The following is a 17,944-nucleotide window of genomic DNA, read 5'->3' on the forward strand; positions in this document are numbered from 1 at the left end:
GAATTAATAGCCTTGGGGCAAGACTAAATATACACAACCGCCCATCCCAAGCGAATACAAATTGCTTCTGTTTCTTCTTCCTCATGGAGATGGAAGAAAACACATTTTGCATTTCAATAGCTGCGTATCATGCACCAGGGTGGTGGTAACCAGCTCTGGTCATGATACTCCTTCCAGCAGGACAGCTGCCAAGTGGGGCTACAACTTAGTTATATTAGTATAAAATTTGTAATGGGGATATGATATGAGACCCACCACCAAGTCTTGAGAGTGGCATTTTGAGAATGCCTCTGATTTGCAATATTGCTTTTTACTTACCATCTTGGCTTGGTGGTGGTGGGGAGGGCAATGGAGGGTGGGCATTTCACAAGGTTTTACTCGGCCTTTCCTACTATAGGAGCGCTAATATCAATGCCAACTGCTAAGCAGGTCCATTCCAATACATATACAAGAATTGGAGGAAACAATCAGTGGTTCAGTAAACCCAGTGAACTGACTGTGAAAAGAACCTAAGTCAGATCTCCATTTACTACCTGACCCCCACATGCCCTGTTCTAACAGGGGGACCATGATGGCACTTTGGGTACATGGTTATCAGTATCAACTCAGATCCTGTATCCATTAGCCCTCGAAAGATCTAGGCATTTCTGCTTCCCCAATAGACTAGATAAATAAACATAGATCTCTTTGGGAGATAAGTGAGAGAATTAACACTTGCTGTGGTGGTGAAGAGTCTTTCCTCATTGGGACCCGGCCTCTCATTCAGTCACTGGGGTCTGGGTCTGAGAATTTGCTCAGCTCTATAAATTTGGGAAAGGATTATGTCCTTCTGTTGAGGTGGCTGAACTCAGCCTTCTGCCAGTTCATACTTGATCACTTTGGATTAAACATATTAAGCAATATTTTGTCGACTGCTCATCTGTCTTGCTCCTAGGAACATCATGTTCTATTAGTCGTCTCCACAGAAGATTACTGTAGGTCAGGCCCCCTTGTCTCCTATTCCAACCTCGCTGACCATTATAATTATAACCATCTTGCTTTTGAGAGTTAAATGCTCCCCAGCCCTTGATAGCCTGTGATCCTATCCACCACACTGATACTAGGGAGCTCAATTTTGTAATGGTTTAGCCTACCAGCCTACAGAGGGTACCCCATCCTCTGCTTCTCAGTGATGCTGGTGGCCCCGTCACCAGTTCATTCCTCGCTGTCTTGAAAAACGGACACGGAGCATAGTCAGCTGATGGGTTTTCCAGCCTTGTGGCTTACATCCATTCAAGCATGCCTAGTTCTTTGAGCCTTGTAACCCATCCTCCCCAGCCTGCTGCAGCAGTTCTGGCAGCTCTGCTTCATTACTCGGGACCACAGCTTTCGCCAAGCATCTCTCAGGGCTCCGGGGCCCTTGCCAGGCTGCTAAATCCTTCATCACCGGTGACCCCAAACCAACAAACTCTCCTCACCTGATTTCATGTTCTGTCCCCTTGATCTGGCACCCCTCACGATCCATGCCCAGCCATCCTCTCCCAGTTGCTACTTGTTCGTGTTCACCAGGTCCCTCTCGGAGATCCAGCCCTTTCCCGTCAGATCATGCTGCAACTTGACCCTAATTATCAGGCAAGTGGTCAGGAGGGGCAGATCCTCAGGAATGCACACGTTTTCTTTTAAGGTACCTGCATCATTTGAGATTTCTGCCTCGTCTTCAAATGTGGCAGGGATGGAGGTGGGCGAGGATGGGGGGGGGCTCTATTTTCGAATAAGTGTGAGTGGATTACTTCTACAGTCCAAGAGTGGTCAGGAGAACCTCAAGGTTCACGATTCTCAGGTGCATCACCCATGCCTCAAGATCCCCCTGCCTCCCTGTGAAGGGAGGGCCTGACTTGGGCATAGGTGACTTACCCAGGCTGAGAACTCCGCCTTCCCTGAAGTTCCGCAGCTCTTCCAATTAAGTCTTGTGCCTGGTCTTTGGCTCTTCCTGCCCTCTCACTAAAGGAGATGAGTTTCTTTAAATGCTGCCAGGGAGCCCTTCTGATTCTCACACTTGACTCTAAGTTGCTGATCGATTGCCCTGAGCCTGCCATCGTCTTTCATCAAATGCGTCAGTGGTGTCCAACAATGGCCACCCACGTCCACAGTCCTTATAACTACTCTTTCCCCTGTATCAGAAATCTTGCTCAAGTCAGTGCCTCCCCTTCGCCCTCTATCCTGTCCCAGGTGGCCACAGATGACTGTTTTAGCAATGGCTCTGCTGCTACACAAGGGTCATCAACACGTTACCCACTGGGTTCCTCATTGCCAGCCGAGCAGTAAATGATCCACGTCCAGGAATGCATCTAGAGTCCACACTGTCTGCTACCAGCTCTCTCAGGTCAGCGGCCCTAGAAACAGAGCCTAAGACCGGATTCAGGTGCATGTAATTTATGAAGGCAGTGTTCTTCGGGAAAACTCTTTAAGACAGTGAAGGAAACATGACAGAGAAGAGGAAAGAGTCAGAGGTGGTGGTCTCAGGTAAAACAAAACTTGGATTGATCCACAGAGAAAGTCAGAAACATAAACTGCAGATAAATTTGTCCTGCCCCTTGAGACGACAGGGCCAGCCTTTTATAACCTCCTATCAGGCAGTCTTTGGCTGTGAGCTACCCCAGGGGTAGGAGTGGGCAGTTGGGGTGTGAGAGGGCAGTTCTCCGGAAAAGGGGGGCAATTGTGAGCTGTTGGAAACCACACACACGCAACTGGCAGATGTGTATACCAACCAAGTAAAGGGGGATCCCGGGGTGGTGGGGTACCTACAGTGTCTGTTGCAAATTCCAGAGTACTTTTTTAAAGTTTGAAAAACGTTGCATAGAGATGAGTTTACATACACCTCCGTCTCATTTCTTATTTACCTTTCTGTCTCCCACGCAAGATTCTAAACCCCTCTGTGGCTGGGAATCTGTCCTATTCGTATATGCATTCCTGATTCAGAGGCGGGGATTGAATCGTTACTAAATAAACATTTGTCAAATGAAGAGCAGTTTGTGGTAGATCACAGAGCAACTTGAACTGCAGGCTAAGTAATTTGGGCATGATACTCTTGGCAGTGAGAAAGCGTTTGAAATGCTTGTTGGCAGCAGTGTGCGGTATGTATTGGACTAGCGAGATCACGGAGAGAACAGCCAAGAGGTTGTTGCAGCAATAGAGGCAGAAAGTAACAAGAGGCAGCATTCTGGTGGAGGCTGGAAGTGTCGAGAGGCAGATGCAAAAGTCATCAAGGAAGTATTATCTATAGGGTCCAGATGGCCCCAGGCTGACATCCAGCACTGAGACCGGCAGGGCTGCTAATTAATCAAGTGTGTGAGCAGTTTTGTACTTATGTGCCCCCAAGCAGATGGGAGAAGATCATTTCTCATATTTGCATGGAAGAAACATCTAAAAAAAAAATCTGGGTGGGTTTTATCATTGTCATGCACAATTAGGCAAAATCCATGAAATGTAGTCATGGGAATATTTTCTTGCCCTCCGTATTTTAGCCAGAACTCCACAGTCAGATCTGAGAAAAGCCAAGGTCACCAATGTGGAATCACTCAGTACATGACACGTGGAGTACATAACGTACTGGCTAGTGACAGTGCTTTCCAAGTGATTACTCTATACAGTAACATATGTTCCAAAGCTGCAGATTCAGCATGTTTTTCTCCGCTGTATTCTGGACTGTATCCTGGTTGGAATAATTTATTCGGGACTCAGATGGATCATATACACATCAAGAAACCCATGGGGTTTGTTTTTGGTTTTTTTCCCCCTGAACTCTTCCAGCCCTTCACTCTAGGCAAAGTTGTGTTTATTCCTCTCTGGCCAGCTGCCTGCTGTTTCTGTCGTTCTCCGAGGGCCAGCTCCTGGGGTGCCTGTTACGTGGACGGGACCTGGATTTGCCAGGGTTCTCCCCGGGGCCAGCTTGAGATTTGCTGTGGGGAACATCCCCATTCCCATGAATTTTGCTGTTGCCATTCACTATGAAACTCAGGTATCCTTTACTCCACTTCTACCGTGGTGGTTCCGAGCTGACTGAAATACGTTCTTGAGCTAAGTGTTTCCATTCCAATCTTGCCTACGTTCATCTTAACAGGATTTGCAAAAAGTCGAACATCTGGAGAGCATTATAAACCAAAGGGTTTCCTAAACATATTAAAGCAACACAGCCATATGCACACACGCCTTATTCCGTGGAGAGAAGCTAAAGCTGGGGCTACAGATTTAAGGTACTAGTTCTAGGGAAGTGGTGATGGAATGTTTGTATAAGAACAATAAATAACTAAAACAACGCAAATCCTGCCCTCCTGGGACTTTTTTTTTTTTTTCTAAAAATGTAATAAACCTTTGTAGAGATTCAGACTCATAGGGATGCAGTAGAGGCATTTATTTGCACTTGGATTTTACCAGGAAACAAGAGAAAAGCTAAAAGCAGCCTGTTCCTCTTGCCTGCTCCCTTTCTAGCCTTCCCCCACCCTTTGAGAAATATCTAAGAGGGAGAGAAACCAAATTCGAAAAACACTTGATCTAGAGCAGTGGTTCCTAACCTTTTCTTTGTATAACCTTTTCTTTGATGATCTGAAACCCCACAGACCATCTGCCCTGAAAAATATTTTATATGGCTGGGGGTGGCCTCAGAGCCCCCGGAGTCTCTCTAGGGACCACATTCTGGAAGGGCTCACTTTCTATGGTATGACCAGAGCTGATGATCTGCTTTGAAACTCTTAACATGACATAGTTCTCAATTTCTCACTTACACATGAAAGGCAAAGGACTTCAAGGAACTTTGACCTAGTGAGTATGACAAGAAACTCATTTTTTTTTTTTACATATGTGTATATACATATAAATATATTTAATTTTTGTATAGAGAGAACACATCTCTGACAGCTTTTTTTTTTTAATTCATTTTTTAAAATGTATTTATGTTTTGGCTCTTCGTTTCTATGTGAGGGCTTTCTCTAGTTGTGGCAAGCGGGGGCCACTCTTCATCGCGGTGCGCGGGCCTCTCACTATCGCGGCCTCTCTTGTTGCGGAGCACAGGCTCCAGACGCGCAGGCTCAGTAATTGTGGCTCACGGGCCCAGTTGCTCCGCGGCATGTGGGATCTTCCCAGACCAGGGCTCGAACCCGTGTCCGCTGCATTGGCAGGCAGATTCTCAACCACTGCGCCACCAGGGAAGCCCTCTCTGACAGCTTTAAAAAGCTTTTCCTAATTGTAAGGCTTCCAGAGTTTAGCTAATTAGCATAAGCACTGTCTTCCTCTCTGTCTCTTTCTATATATGTGTGTGTGTGTGTCTCTATATATATGTATGTATTTATACAGATATGTATAAATAGATCTAATAATATAATAAATATAAATTTATATAATAATGTATATGCACTAATATGAAAGAAATATATATCTTTTTGTGAAGGATTTTTTTTTTTTTTTGGTTCTGTGATCCAGGAACATGATGATTTTTTAAAAATATCTTTATTGGAGTATAATTGCTTTACAATGTTGTGTTAGTTTCTGTTGTACAACAAAATGAATCAGCTATACGTATACACATATATCCCCATATCCCCTCCCTCTTGTGTCTCCCACCCACCCTCCTTATCACACCCCTCTAGGTGGTCACAAAGCACCGAGCTGACCTCCCTGTGCTATGCGGCTGCTTCCCACTAGCTATCTATTTAACGTTTGTTAGTGTATATATGTCCATGCCATTCTCTCACTTCGTCCCAGCTTACCCTTCCCCCACTGTGTCCTCAAGTCCATTCTCTACATCTGTGTCTTTATTCCTGCCCTGCTACTAGGTTCATCAGTACCGTTTTTTTTAGATTCCATATATGTGCTTTGGCATACTGTATTTGTTTTTCTCTTTCTGACTTACTTCACTCTGTATGACAGACTCTAGGTCCATCCACCTCATTACAAATAACTCAATTTCATTCGTTTTTATGGCTGAGTAATATTCCATTGTATATATGTGCCACATCTTCTTTATCCATTCATCTGTCGATGGACACTGAGGTTGCTTCCATGTCCTGGCTATTGTAAATAGTGCTGCAATGAACATTGTGGTACATGACTCTTTTTGAATTATGGTTTTCTCAGGGTAAATGCCCAGTAGTGGGATTGCTGGGTCATATGGTAGTTCAATTTTTAGTTTTTTAAGGAACCTCCATACTGTTCTCCATAGTGGCTGTATCAATTTACATTCCCACCAACAGTGCAGGAGGGTTCCCTTTTCTCCACACCCTCTCCAGCATTTGTTGTTTGTAGATTTTTTGATGATGGCCATTCTGATGGTGTGAGGTGATACCTCATTGTAGTTTTGATTTGCATTTCTCTAATGATTAGTGATGTTGAGCAGCTTTTCATGTGTTTGTTGGCAATCCGTATGTCTTCTTTGGCGAAATGTCTATTTAGGTCTTCTGCCCATTTTTGGATTGGGTTGTTTGTTTTTTTGATATGGAGCTACATGATCTGCTTGTACATTTTGGAGATTAATCCTTTGTCAGTTGCTTCATTTGCAAATATTTTCTCTCATTCTGAGGGTTGTCTTTTCATCTTGTTTACGGTTTCCTTTGCTGTACAAAAGCTTTTAAGTTTCATTAGGTCCCATTTGTTCATTTTTGATTTTATTTCCATTACTCTAGGAGGTGGCTCAAAAAGATCTTGCTGTGATTTATGTCAAAGAGTGTTTTTCCTATGTTTTCCTCTAAGAGTTTTATAGTGTCTAGCCTTACATTTAGGTCTTTAATCCATTTTGAGTTTACTTTTGTGTATGGTGTTAGGAAGTCAGGAACATGATGATTTAATCGACTCTTTGGGAGACAGAGGTTAAAGGTTAGACCTGTCAGGAGTGCCAGGGTTTTTCTAGACCCAGGAATTACATCTATGGCCAGAAACAATATTCTTTCTACCTGGATCACAATTCAAACACCAGCGACTTGAGCCTGAGAGTGAACCTCTTCTCTCAACTCCAAAATTCTGGTTTCTGAGCAGGCCGTGGGTTGCAAATTTATCCCACACACTCTCCATTAGGAATATGTTAGTGCATGCATCCTCGCAGGGATGTGCTCTTATGTGATGCCTGTCTAGTCTGCAGATGACTGGACTGTCCAGATGGTGGTTAACCTGGCCGGAGGGAGCAAGCACTGTGTGTGCGAGACCCCACAGCCAAAGCCTCAGCCTTTACCAGCAGCTTCCAGGTATGCGGGGGGTCTGTCCTCAAACGTTGACCGTTTCTTAGAATGTTGTTCATCTATCAGGAATTTGTATCCAGGGACTAAGTGAGAGTAGAGATGTATCAAAGGAGACATAATGTTTATTAAGTGTTTACTATGTGCTACACTGTGCTTTACATTAATACCACGTTGAATCTTCCTAACAACTCAAGGAGGTAGGTTTTGTCTTCATCAGATTAGGAGGAAATTGAGAACGAGAACACTGTGATGACTTGCCCGAGTCTTACAGCGAATGTGTAGAAGAACCAGGGCTCCAGCCCAGATATCCTGACCCTAGATCTTGAATGTTTGTTTCCCGTTCCCCAGATGCCTGGAGATGTGAGAAAATGAAATGCTACAAGAATAGGACAATATTCAGCTTGAGTTATCTCAACAGCTGAGAGTCTAGTTTTGAGGCCACTAATTTTGCATTGGAGATTTGTGGCTGAATAAAACAGAGACCCTGTTGATATTAGCCTGGTAGATGGGGTGAAGGACCTTTGCTCCATCTTCTTCCCAGAGCAGTCATGACAAACCACGGCCAGTTTCCAAAGCTTTGCTGTTTGGCACAATCCTACAGAAGAGCCACAGAGAATCTGAGTGTGAACTGACTGTCCACCCAACACACCTGAGCTGGTCTGGACCTCAACCCAGTCTCCAACCCACAGTGGCACCCACTTCACGACACACGTGAAACACACCAAATACGATGGCCGCTTAGCTTATATAACTGTACTTTTGTCACTGAATTTTTGCTTTATTTCTCTTAATACAGAATCGTGCTGCTTCCCACACCCATCTGTTTAGAACCAGATGTACAGTATTCCATAGATGTCTATTTTTCCCAACCTTTGGAAGGAGGATTCCAGGTTCATTCACACACTGAATTGATTCTGTAAGTATAACAGACCCTTGGGGGTGCTTCCTTCTGAACTGAGCTCCATTCTAATTCTAAAAGTAGGCTTGTACTTTGAAGTGTTTCATGAGAAATAGAAAAGTATTTGTTTCATTATAAAAATCACCTACTCTTTATAAAGGTCATCTAATAACAATGGCAAATCATCCAGAATAGTATGTGCCAGCCACGGTTTGAAGTGTTTTCCATATTCTGTTAGTTAGACTTCACAACTACTATATGAGGGAAGTACTGTCATTATTCCCATTTTACAGACGACGGAACTGAGGCACAGAGTCACAAAGCTAGTGAATGAGGAGTGAGAAATCAGAGCCAGAAGGCCTGATTCACGCATCCCTGCCTGGAGCCACTGCTGTGTACTGGCACTGCAGAAAGTCTGGGGAGAAATTCCACCAATCATTAATTACTATCAGCTTACAAGTTCCCATTTTTTGCATATTATGCTTTCATATCATTGTAATCAGAGTGCTTAGACAAGATTGTACATGGATTTTTTTCACTTCCTATTATAAGTGTTTTCTTATTATGCTTATGTAATCTTACCATTCTTAGGAAGCATGCATAGTATTTCTTTAAGTGGCTTCTTTTTTTTAAATTCATTTATTTATTTATCTTTGGCTGTGTTGGGTCTTTGTTGCTGTGCGCGGGCTTTCTCTAGTTGCGGCGAGCGGGGGCTACTCTTCGTTGCGGTGCACGGGCTTCTCATTGCGGTGGCTTCTCTTGTTGCAGAGCGCCGGCTCTAGGCACGTGGGCTCCAGTAGTTGTGGCATGCGGGCTCAGTAGTTGTGGCTCACAAATTTGGGCCACAGGCATTCCTTCCAAACTCTCACTCTGTGCACAACTTCAGGCCCAGGCCTGTCCCTGGGCAGAGTTTGGACATTGAATAAATTTACTTAATTTACTTATCTATTCCCCTACTTGTGGTCATTTAAGTTGCTTCTATTTTTTCTACTCTGCGTAGTTGGTATATTTTTAAAAATTTTGAAAATACAGTCCTACTTTACCCAAGGTTTGATGGTTCTTGAAATAATGTGTCATATTAATATCTGGAAGGTATTAATTAATTTATACGTCAATTAATTTTCAGGATCATCAATAATGCATGAAAGTGCCAGTTTCATTCCACCTTTAGCAGAATTGTAGAGAATTGTGTGGGACTTTTTAAAAGTACCTTTGTGGATAAAATGGAATTGCTTTGTTAAAATTGCATTTTTAAACATTTGTAACAATCTTCTAATATTGTGATTTAATTAGCAAATTACGGCCCTATGAAGTTTTATTGGAACACAGCCATGCCCATTCATTTACATATTATCTACACTGCTTTCAAGCTACAAAGACACCGTTGAATATTTGCAAGAGACCTTATGACCGCAAAGCCCCAAATATTTATTCTCTGGCCTTTTATAGGAAGTTTGTCAACCCCTGATTTAATTAACTATATCCACATTTTGTGTATTGTGTCTTTAAAGTTCAGTTTTTAACTATTGAACATTTTTAATTTATACCCTAGAACTTTTTAATTTCATCATCTACTATAGAATTTAGTATGAGACAGGTATATCTTAGATTTTATTCAATAAGTTCAGCTTTTATAATAAGAAAAAAAGCCATTGTTTTAAGATTATTTTACCAAAGGTGAGGTTGCAAGATATAGGAAAGGAAGGAGGGAAAGAGAGGGAGGGAGGGAGGGAGGTAAGAAAGATACAGGGTACCCAGTTAAATTTGAATATCATATAAATATGTCCCAAATATTGCCCTCAAATATTACATGATACATACTAAAAAATTATTCATTGTTTCTCTGAAATTCAATAGAATTGAAGTGGAAAGTAGAAACCAACTCTTGAATGGGAAATGTGAACTATCATGATTTCCCTATCCACATAATTCATATTCTCTACCGAGGAGCTTTAAATAGAACTGTGCTCGTGACCAACGTGTGGGTTACAAAGAAAGAGACTCAAATCCAACAGGTTTAATTCAGGAAAAAAAGCTAAACCCAGGCAGAGTAAAGAAAGGGAAAGGAAGAAAATAAGGATTCCTAATCACCAAGGGATGTTATTATTGTAATCATAACAGTCATGAAACTCAAATTTATGAGAGCCAAGTACTCCTCTTTTTAAATCCATGTCCTAAATATTTCTAAACTTTGTAAATTACAAAGATAATCACTGGATGCTGTGTTAAATGCATCCATCCAAATTGTCCATTCATCACCCCTTCTCTGAGGGTATGTGGGCCAGGCACTGTGCTGGTTCCTGGGGGCTGGGGGTAAAATCTGGTTTTTGCCCTCAAAGCGTCCTCAGCCTGACACAGAAGACAGGCATGTAAACAAAATCATTGCAATGATGTTTGACAGATGTAGAATATAAATGGATAATTTGAAATGAACATAAATATGTCCATTTGGTCAATTATCAAGCAATTGTTCTCCTTATATATAGCCATGAAAACCCTGAAACCAAAATAAAAATTAAGAGAGCAACCCGATCTTGGCAAACTGTCCAAAATCCCAGAAGAGGCCCTAGATCCCCATTTTAGGTCAGATTTCCTACAAGCAGGGACTCAGGTTCGCCTGATTTATTGAGGGCATGCTTGCGGGGGAAGAGGAGTGAGGGGACGAGGAGGGGACAGGGGAAGGAACCGGGCAAGGATGTGGTCTCCAGGGAGCCCTGGAGCATGAATTGCACCACAGGGTTGGTTCCACCTGGAGGCGAAGGGGTGGGGCTTTGTGTGCCCAGTCATCATCAGCTACAGGCTCCCTACCCCACTCCCCATCCCCCCAGAGAGCGCACTCACTCCTGGACACAGTGGCTAGGTCCAATTTTCTGGAGAAGGGGACAGCTGTGAGCTTTTAGCAGCCAGTACCACAGTAGCTGGTGGATGGGAAGATCCAGGCAGGGCACCTGCAATGTCCCCTAGAGTCCCTGACCCAGGATGGCAGTAGGAGAAAGTCATTACACGTTTTATGATTCCAGACTAAAGCAGTTTTGCCGCTTTGGGAAGATACTCGATTGTTTGGAATTGACCCTTTCAAAGTTCATTCTTCTCTGCAGACAGAGTAACATTTGCATCTAAGACTGAGATGCATTACCAAGAAGACCAGAGGAAAGCTTTGTTCAACCTTCTGCACAAATATCTTTTGTTTGGCAGGCAGAGTGAGATGGTTAGGTTTTTTTTTCAGTCGCCCTGATTACATGATGTGTGTGCCCATAAAAATGTGCTGAGAGTCAAACATAAATTATGCATTCTAGAACATAAAACTGCCATTCTTCTTTTAAACCACGGGTTGGACGACACTTGGTAAACATAAAGCCCTTAAAAGTTTCTAGGAGAAGTGAGTCATGGCATTACAAAATCCTATCGTCGATAGACAGGGACTCTTGTCATCTGCTCTATCGGCTTGGTGCCAGGAATGGCCAACTCTAAACCAGCTCAGACCAAGAACTGTAAACAATTTGTCCTTGATTGCCTGCCCTCACCACCGAGCCTAGCCCATCTGGCTTCCTTCTAGATGTCACCCTGCTTGGTTTGTGTTTGGAGAATGCAGAGTCATTTTAGTATCAAAGATACAATACTAGGAATGTATGTATACTTCTTTACTGCACAATTTTTAATAAGCATTTACTGTAAATTAACCACTTGGGCAGGCACAGGGTAAACGAGACCAACACCTTCCCCGCCCCGCCGGGGCTGATGCTCTAAAGGGGAGATGCAGGCAGTTACACAGGAAATGACAACACAGTGTGACAGATGCTGGAAACTGTGACAGGTCATTTGGTGTGGCTCGGACAGTGGCTCTCAATGTCATCTAACTCAACCTTCCTTTTTTTTTTTTTTTTCTCCCCCCTTGAACCCACTCTCTTGTAATTGAGATCACACGCCTGGTCTCAGGGCTTGCTGAAGCTCAGGTTCTTCATGTCTCTTTGCAGAAAGAATGTAGTGAGAGACAAAATGATTGGTTAGAAGTAGATTTATTTAGAGAGGTACACATTCCATAGACAGGAGGCAGTCCATCTCAAAAGGCAAGAGCAGCCCCAGGGCATGGAGTCGTCTTGGAAAGTGAGAGCGGCCCTGGGAGAAACACTCCACAGACAGTGTGGGCCATCTCAGAAGTCTAGGGGCCCCCAACCTTCCCTTTTTATTACAAATATTGATACTTTGTAACCCTCTTTCCTACCCTGCAATGAAATTCACAGGCATTAGAGCCGACCTGCACACATAACTTCCAAATAATATCAATGTTATGTGCAAACACAAAGGAGAAATAAAAGGGAAGTAATTTATGAAGAAATAATATGTACTTCAATACATACGTGTACAGACATGAACACACCGGGAGACATACTGAAGTACAGAGATGCTCAAACACGTAGATTCACTACATACGAGATAGCCATGCAAGCAGGTGTGTTGTAAACATGTTTAACGTGTTTTAAAAACACAGAGTAAGGTTTTCAACTCATAATTATAAGCACGGAATCCTCCTTCATGGATGTTCAGTGAAATATTCAAAAGCTGTCGGAGACATGCGATGATTTTCCTTGTTGTGAGAATGTCTAGCATGTCTGATCCCCACCCACTAAATGCCAGTAACACACCTCACCTAGTAGCCATGACAACCAAAAACACCCCTTGGAATTTCTAAAATGCTCCCTGGGGGTGGGTACCTCTCATATTGAGAACCACTGAGCCCAGAGGTTGGGGGGTAGCAGAATGGAAACTGAATCACTGGGCTGTACACCTGAAACTAACACATTGTAAACCAACTATACTTCAATAAAAACAAACAGTGTCTTTCTTGCAGTACTTCTCAGAGGTTTAATATGTTAATCTGTACTGTGAATCTCCAAGAGGCAGATAGTTTGATGTAGGACAGCACTGTTCATATGTAATTGAAAAAGATGAAACTTTCTAAAGGAGAGTTTTAGAGTTCCACAGTAATAGTACAGAATGCAACGTCTCAGCCATAATTTCTTTTTTTTTTTAACATCTTTATTGGAGTATAATTGCTTTACAATGGTGTGTTAGTTTCTGCTTTATAACAAAGTGAATCATCTATACATATACATATATCCCCATATCTCCTCCCTCTTGCGTCTCCCTCCCACCCTCCCTATCCCACCCCTCTAGGGGGTCACAAAGCACCGAACTGATCTCCCTGTGCTATGTGTAAGCCATAATTTCTTAATCTATCACAAGTAGCCTAGTTAAAACTCTTTCAAATCTAAGACAAATTGATTAGCAAGTAAAAAATATAGTAATAAAAAGATAAAACCTTATTTTCTTTGCCATAAGTCAATAAATGTAAATATTTAAAGATTTCTTAAATAAATTGAAAATCTTAAAATCTTCAGTCATATGCAATTGAAAGAATGGAATTGAGTCTCTTTTCAACCACGATTCTCACAGATCTAATTTTTTTTTTTTTAATAACTGGAATCTTGAATTCAGGACAGTTTTGAACATAAGTCTTCTTTTCTCATTATTTCAAAAGGTTAGTCTTATTCCCCAAATCAACTCATTGGAGAATTTCTGAAGCAAGCAGGATTTAGATGAATATCAGCTGCACAGCTGTGTTGAAATTGCCTCGGCAGTGGGACCTGAGGTGCTCCCTGGAGCATGTGAAAGGCTTATAGCCAGTTTGTCTGCCAGGCTGTACAACGGGGCCGTGGGTGAGTATCTGTTTGGTTTTTTTTTTTTTTTAAATAGAAATTGCCTTAGTATGTATGTATGTATGTATGTATGTATGTATGTATTTATTTATTTAGCTAGCTGTGTTGGGTCTTCGTTGCTGCGTGCGGGCTTTCTCTAGTTGTGGTAAGCTGGGGTTAACTCTTCGTTGCGGTGCGCGGGCTTCTCATTGCGGTGACTTCTGTTGTTGCGGAGCACGGGCTCTAGGCCTGCGGGCTTCAGTAGTTGTGGCTCGCAGGCTCAGTAGTTGTGGTGCATGGGTTCTAGGGCATGTCGGCTTCAGTAGTTGCAACACGTGGGCTCAATAGTTGTGACACACAGGCTTAGTTGCTCCGCGGCATGTGGGATCTTCCCGGACCAGGGATCGAACCCGTGTCCCTGCATTGGCAGGTGGATTTTTAACCACTGCGCCACCAGGGAAGTCCCTGAGTATCTGTTTAACGGGCTCTACCGAATCGCCGCTATCTGTACAAAGGCTTTTAGGAACAGGAGTGAAATGACCTAATGTATTTTAGTATCTACTCCTACCAGCCAATGTAGATACCACTGCCCGATGATTAGGTACACAGAGCAGTCTGTCCATGTGTTGGAATCATAACTCACAGTACAAGAAGTGTATAAAAGAGGAGCCTGGCAGTCGCTTGGGGATGCCAGATTTCTGGAACAATGGTCCTAAAATATTTCTTTGGAATCCTGGAATGAACTTTAAACAACTTCTTTCATCCTTAAACCTTCATTTAATAAATGAGACTGTTGGGTCCAAAACATAAGGTAACTTGCCCATTTCGCTAAGCTATAGAGTGGGCTTCTCACCCTCAGCACTTTTGAAATTTAGGGCTGGGTAAGAGTTCACTGGGGAGGGGTTGCTGTCCTGTGCATGGTAGGACCTTTAGCACCAACCCTGCCCTCTACCCACCTGATACCAGTAGCACCTTCCCCTCAGCTGTGACATCCAAAAATGTTCCCAAACTTTGTCATATGTCCCCCTCGGGGGCAAAATCTCCCCCTAGTTGAGAATCACTGCTATAGCGTGACAGCCACCAGGAGAGTCTGGGCTTCCCAAGTTCCAGACAGATGCTTTCTCCGTGCAGGACGCTGGCTTTGGGGATGCCCGCAATCTCATGAAAGATATGGAACAAGGGAATCGAAAGGTATAATCCAGCACCAACACGGACCATCAGGGACTGAAGAAATAATAATTACATTGGAACAACTAATGATTGAAGCAATTTATTTTAAGCCTTTCAGTAACTTGTTAAGTAATGTTCATTGCTAAGTGATGTTTGTTAAGTAGTGTTTATTGAGCACTTACAGGCGCCAAACACTATTCTAAGTACTTCACAGGCATGATTGTCTTTAATCCTTATAATCCCAGGAGGTATATCATATATTATCCCCAGTTAACAGATGAGGGAGTTAAGGATTAGAGGTAACAAATGAGAAAGACACGAACTAGAGCCACTAATAGGACGGAGTGCTTCTCTGTCTCTTCCTTTGCCTCTAACTTGTTTTGTTCCCTGCAGCCTGCAACTGTCACCCACAGGGCTCAGTGGGACCCAACTGCAGCTGACTGGAGGGCCAGGGCCAGTGTAAGCCTCGTGTGACCAGCCGCTGCTGTGACACATGCTCAACAGGAAGCTACAGTCTGGGGCATCACGGCTGTCACTGTACGTAGCGAAAGCCAGAGGGGGGAAACGCACGTGTTCTCAACCTTGGAGTTTTAAAGGCAGGAAAATCAATGTGGGGAGTTGAAAAGGGGAGGGATCAGGAATTTGGCTTCATTATTCAGATTGTCTTGTCTATGTAGTAAAATATACTGAATGTTTTTCCGCTATACTTTATTCTTCCATTCAGTGGGCACTGACTGTGTACAGAGCTCTATTAGAAAACATGAGTGATGATAAAAAAAACATGGTCCATGCTTCAGGGAGCTTTCAGTTTGTATCAGATAGATGGTAGTCCAGGGAGGATGTGAGGACACCATGGAATTGGCTGTGTAAACCCAGCTTTAACATCTGGTGCATAAGCCCAGTGGCTGGAAAGGCTAAAACAATGAGATTGGGATGTGGAGAAAAGGGGACCCTCCTACACTGTTGGTGGGAATGTAAATTGGTGCAGCCACTATGGAAAACAGTACGGAGGTTCCTCAAAAAATTTAAAAGAACTACCATATGATCCAGCAATTTTGCTTCTGGGTATTTATCTGAAGAAAATGAAAACACTAACACGAAAAGATATTTGCACTATCATGTTTATTGCAGCATTATTTACAATAGCCAAGATATGGAAACAATCTAAGTTTCCACCAACAGATGAATGATTACAGAAAATGTGGTATATACATGCAATGGAATACTATTCAGCCATAAAAATGAAGAGGATATTGCCATTTGCGACAACGTGGATAATCCTTGAGTGCAGTATGCTAAGTGAATAAGTCAGAGAAAGACAAATACTGGATAATCTCACTTATATGTGGAATCTAAAATGAACAGAAAACAAAAAAACAAGCCCATAGGTATAGAGCACCAATAGACTGGTGTTTGCCAGCAGCAAGGGGGGTGGGTGAGCGAAATGAGTGAAGCGGGGGTCAAAAGGTACAAACTTCCAGTTATAGAATAAATAAGTCACGGGGATGTAATGTACCACATGGTGACTATAGTTAATAATACTGTATTGTATATTTGAAAGTTGCTAAGAGAATAGATCTTAAAAGTTCTCATCAGAAGAAAAAAAATTATAACTATGGTGATGGATGTTAACTAGACTTACAGTGGTGATCATTTTGCAATACCTACAAATATTGAATCATTATGTGGTACACTTGAAACTAATATAATGTCGTATGTCAGTTATACCTCAAAAAAACAAAAAACAAACAAACCAGTTGTCCACAACATTCTGTTGGTTGAATCAGTGAATTCTTATTTAACAAATATTTTTACCTGGTTCTCTGTACATGCCAGGCTCTATTCTAAGCACTGTATACACTCAGTTTATTCACCTTGATAGGATTGCTATGGTAAATTAGAGATTGTGAAATCAGAACTGTGACTCTTTCACCAGCACACCACTGCCCCCCGCCCCGACCCCAACAGTCTTCTCTTTGCTTTATCCAGCATGTCACTGCCACCCTCAAGGCTCAGAGAACACTGTATGTGACCAAGTAACAGGACGGTGCCCCTGCCATGGAGAGGTGGCTGGCTGCTATTGTGATCGGTGCCTGGAGGGCTATTTTGGATTTCCTAACTGCCGCCCCTTCCTTTGTAATGGGTTCTCTGTCATGCTTCAGTTGTGGAGGTTTTACAACTGGGAGAAACTGTGAAAGGTATGGAATTCATATGCACTCTTATTTTTTGTTCTTTTGTTCTGATTTCACAACATTATCTGAAGGACCATTGAGTAGAGAATCAACAGTATTTAAGTGTAGAGTGATGGCTATGGGCGAGGAAGATAGAGCATCAGTTTATCATCCTTCAAAATCTTGTTATGAGCCAAGCAGTGTCTAAGTAAATCAATAACAGGCATTTGCCTGGCACCTCGCTTTTTATACTCCTAAAATGTGCATGTAAATTAGGTGCTTTTATATTGAGTTTAATGACTAAGCCATGGAACTTTCAATATGAAGCAAAAAAACCCTTTTACAGGGCAAATGAGCATCTTCTAAAAATATTGAATTTTGAGAGTTGCACTGTCCTAAAGCATAGCAAATCCACATTGGCTAATGTGAGACTTTCCTGGTAACATTTTAGTGAAAAATTGCTTTGACAGATGCGTCGATGGTTACCATGGAAATCCTTCTTCAGGACAGTCCTGCCGTCCTTGCCCGTGTCCAGATGTTCCCTCAAGCAATCAGTATTTTGCCCATTCCTGTTATCAGAATCCTTGGAGCTCAGATGTAATCTGCAATTGTCTTCAAGGTTATGCAGGTATGCAGTATAGTTCATGATGGTTTTTTCTTATCCCACATTGCTATCTAAAAAATGATAACATGTTCATAGTTTATCTGCCTTGGACAAATGAGTGGTACAGGATATAAGTTAATGGTAAGAAGACACAATTTGGTAAATTGCTACTTTACTGAATACAGAATTTGAATGATTCAAAA

The 17,944-nt window shown here is 42.5% G+C and overlaps 1 protein-coding gene across 1 annotated transcript in view; it reads left to right on the plus strand.

Moving 5' to 3' along the window:
* The window catches only part of LAMB4 (laminin subunit beta 4), a 109,868-nt gene that overhangs the window by 48,724 nt on the left and 43,200 nt on the right, over positions 1-17,944 (plus strand). Inside the window, 10 exon segments of the mRNA XM_082473916.1 lie at positions 3,803-3,997; positions 7,099-7,208; positions 7,999-8,118; positions 13,645-13,678; positions 13,682-13,817; positions 15,360-15,403; positions 15,407-15,503; positions 16,956-17,115; positions 17,117-17,164; positions 17,608-17,765. Coding sequence (XP_082330042.1) covers positions 3,803-3,997; positions 7,099-7,208; positions 7,999-8,118; positions 13,645-13,678; positions 13,682-13,817; positions 15,360-15,403; positions 15,407-15,503; positions 16,956-17,115; positions 17,117-17,164; positions 17,608-17,765 — 1,102 coding nt within the window.

The sequence above is a fragment of the Balaenoptera physalus genome, assembly GCF_965194825.1.
Source record: "Balaenoptera physalus genome assembly, chromosome: 8".
NCBI classification, from domain to species: Eukaryota; Metazoa; Chordata; class Mammalia; order Artiodactyla; family Balaenopteridae; genus Balaenoptera; species Balaenoptera physalus.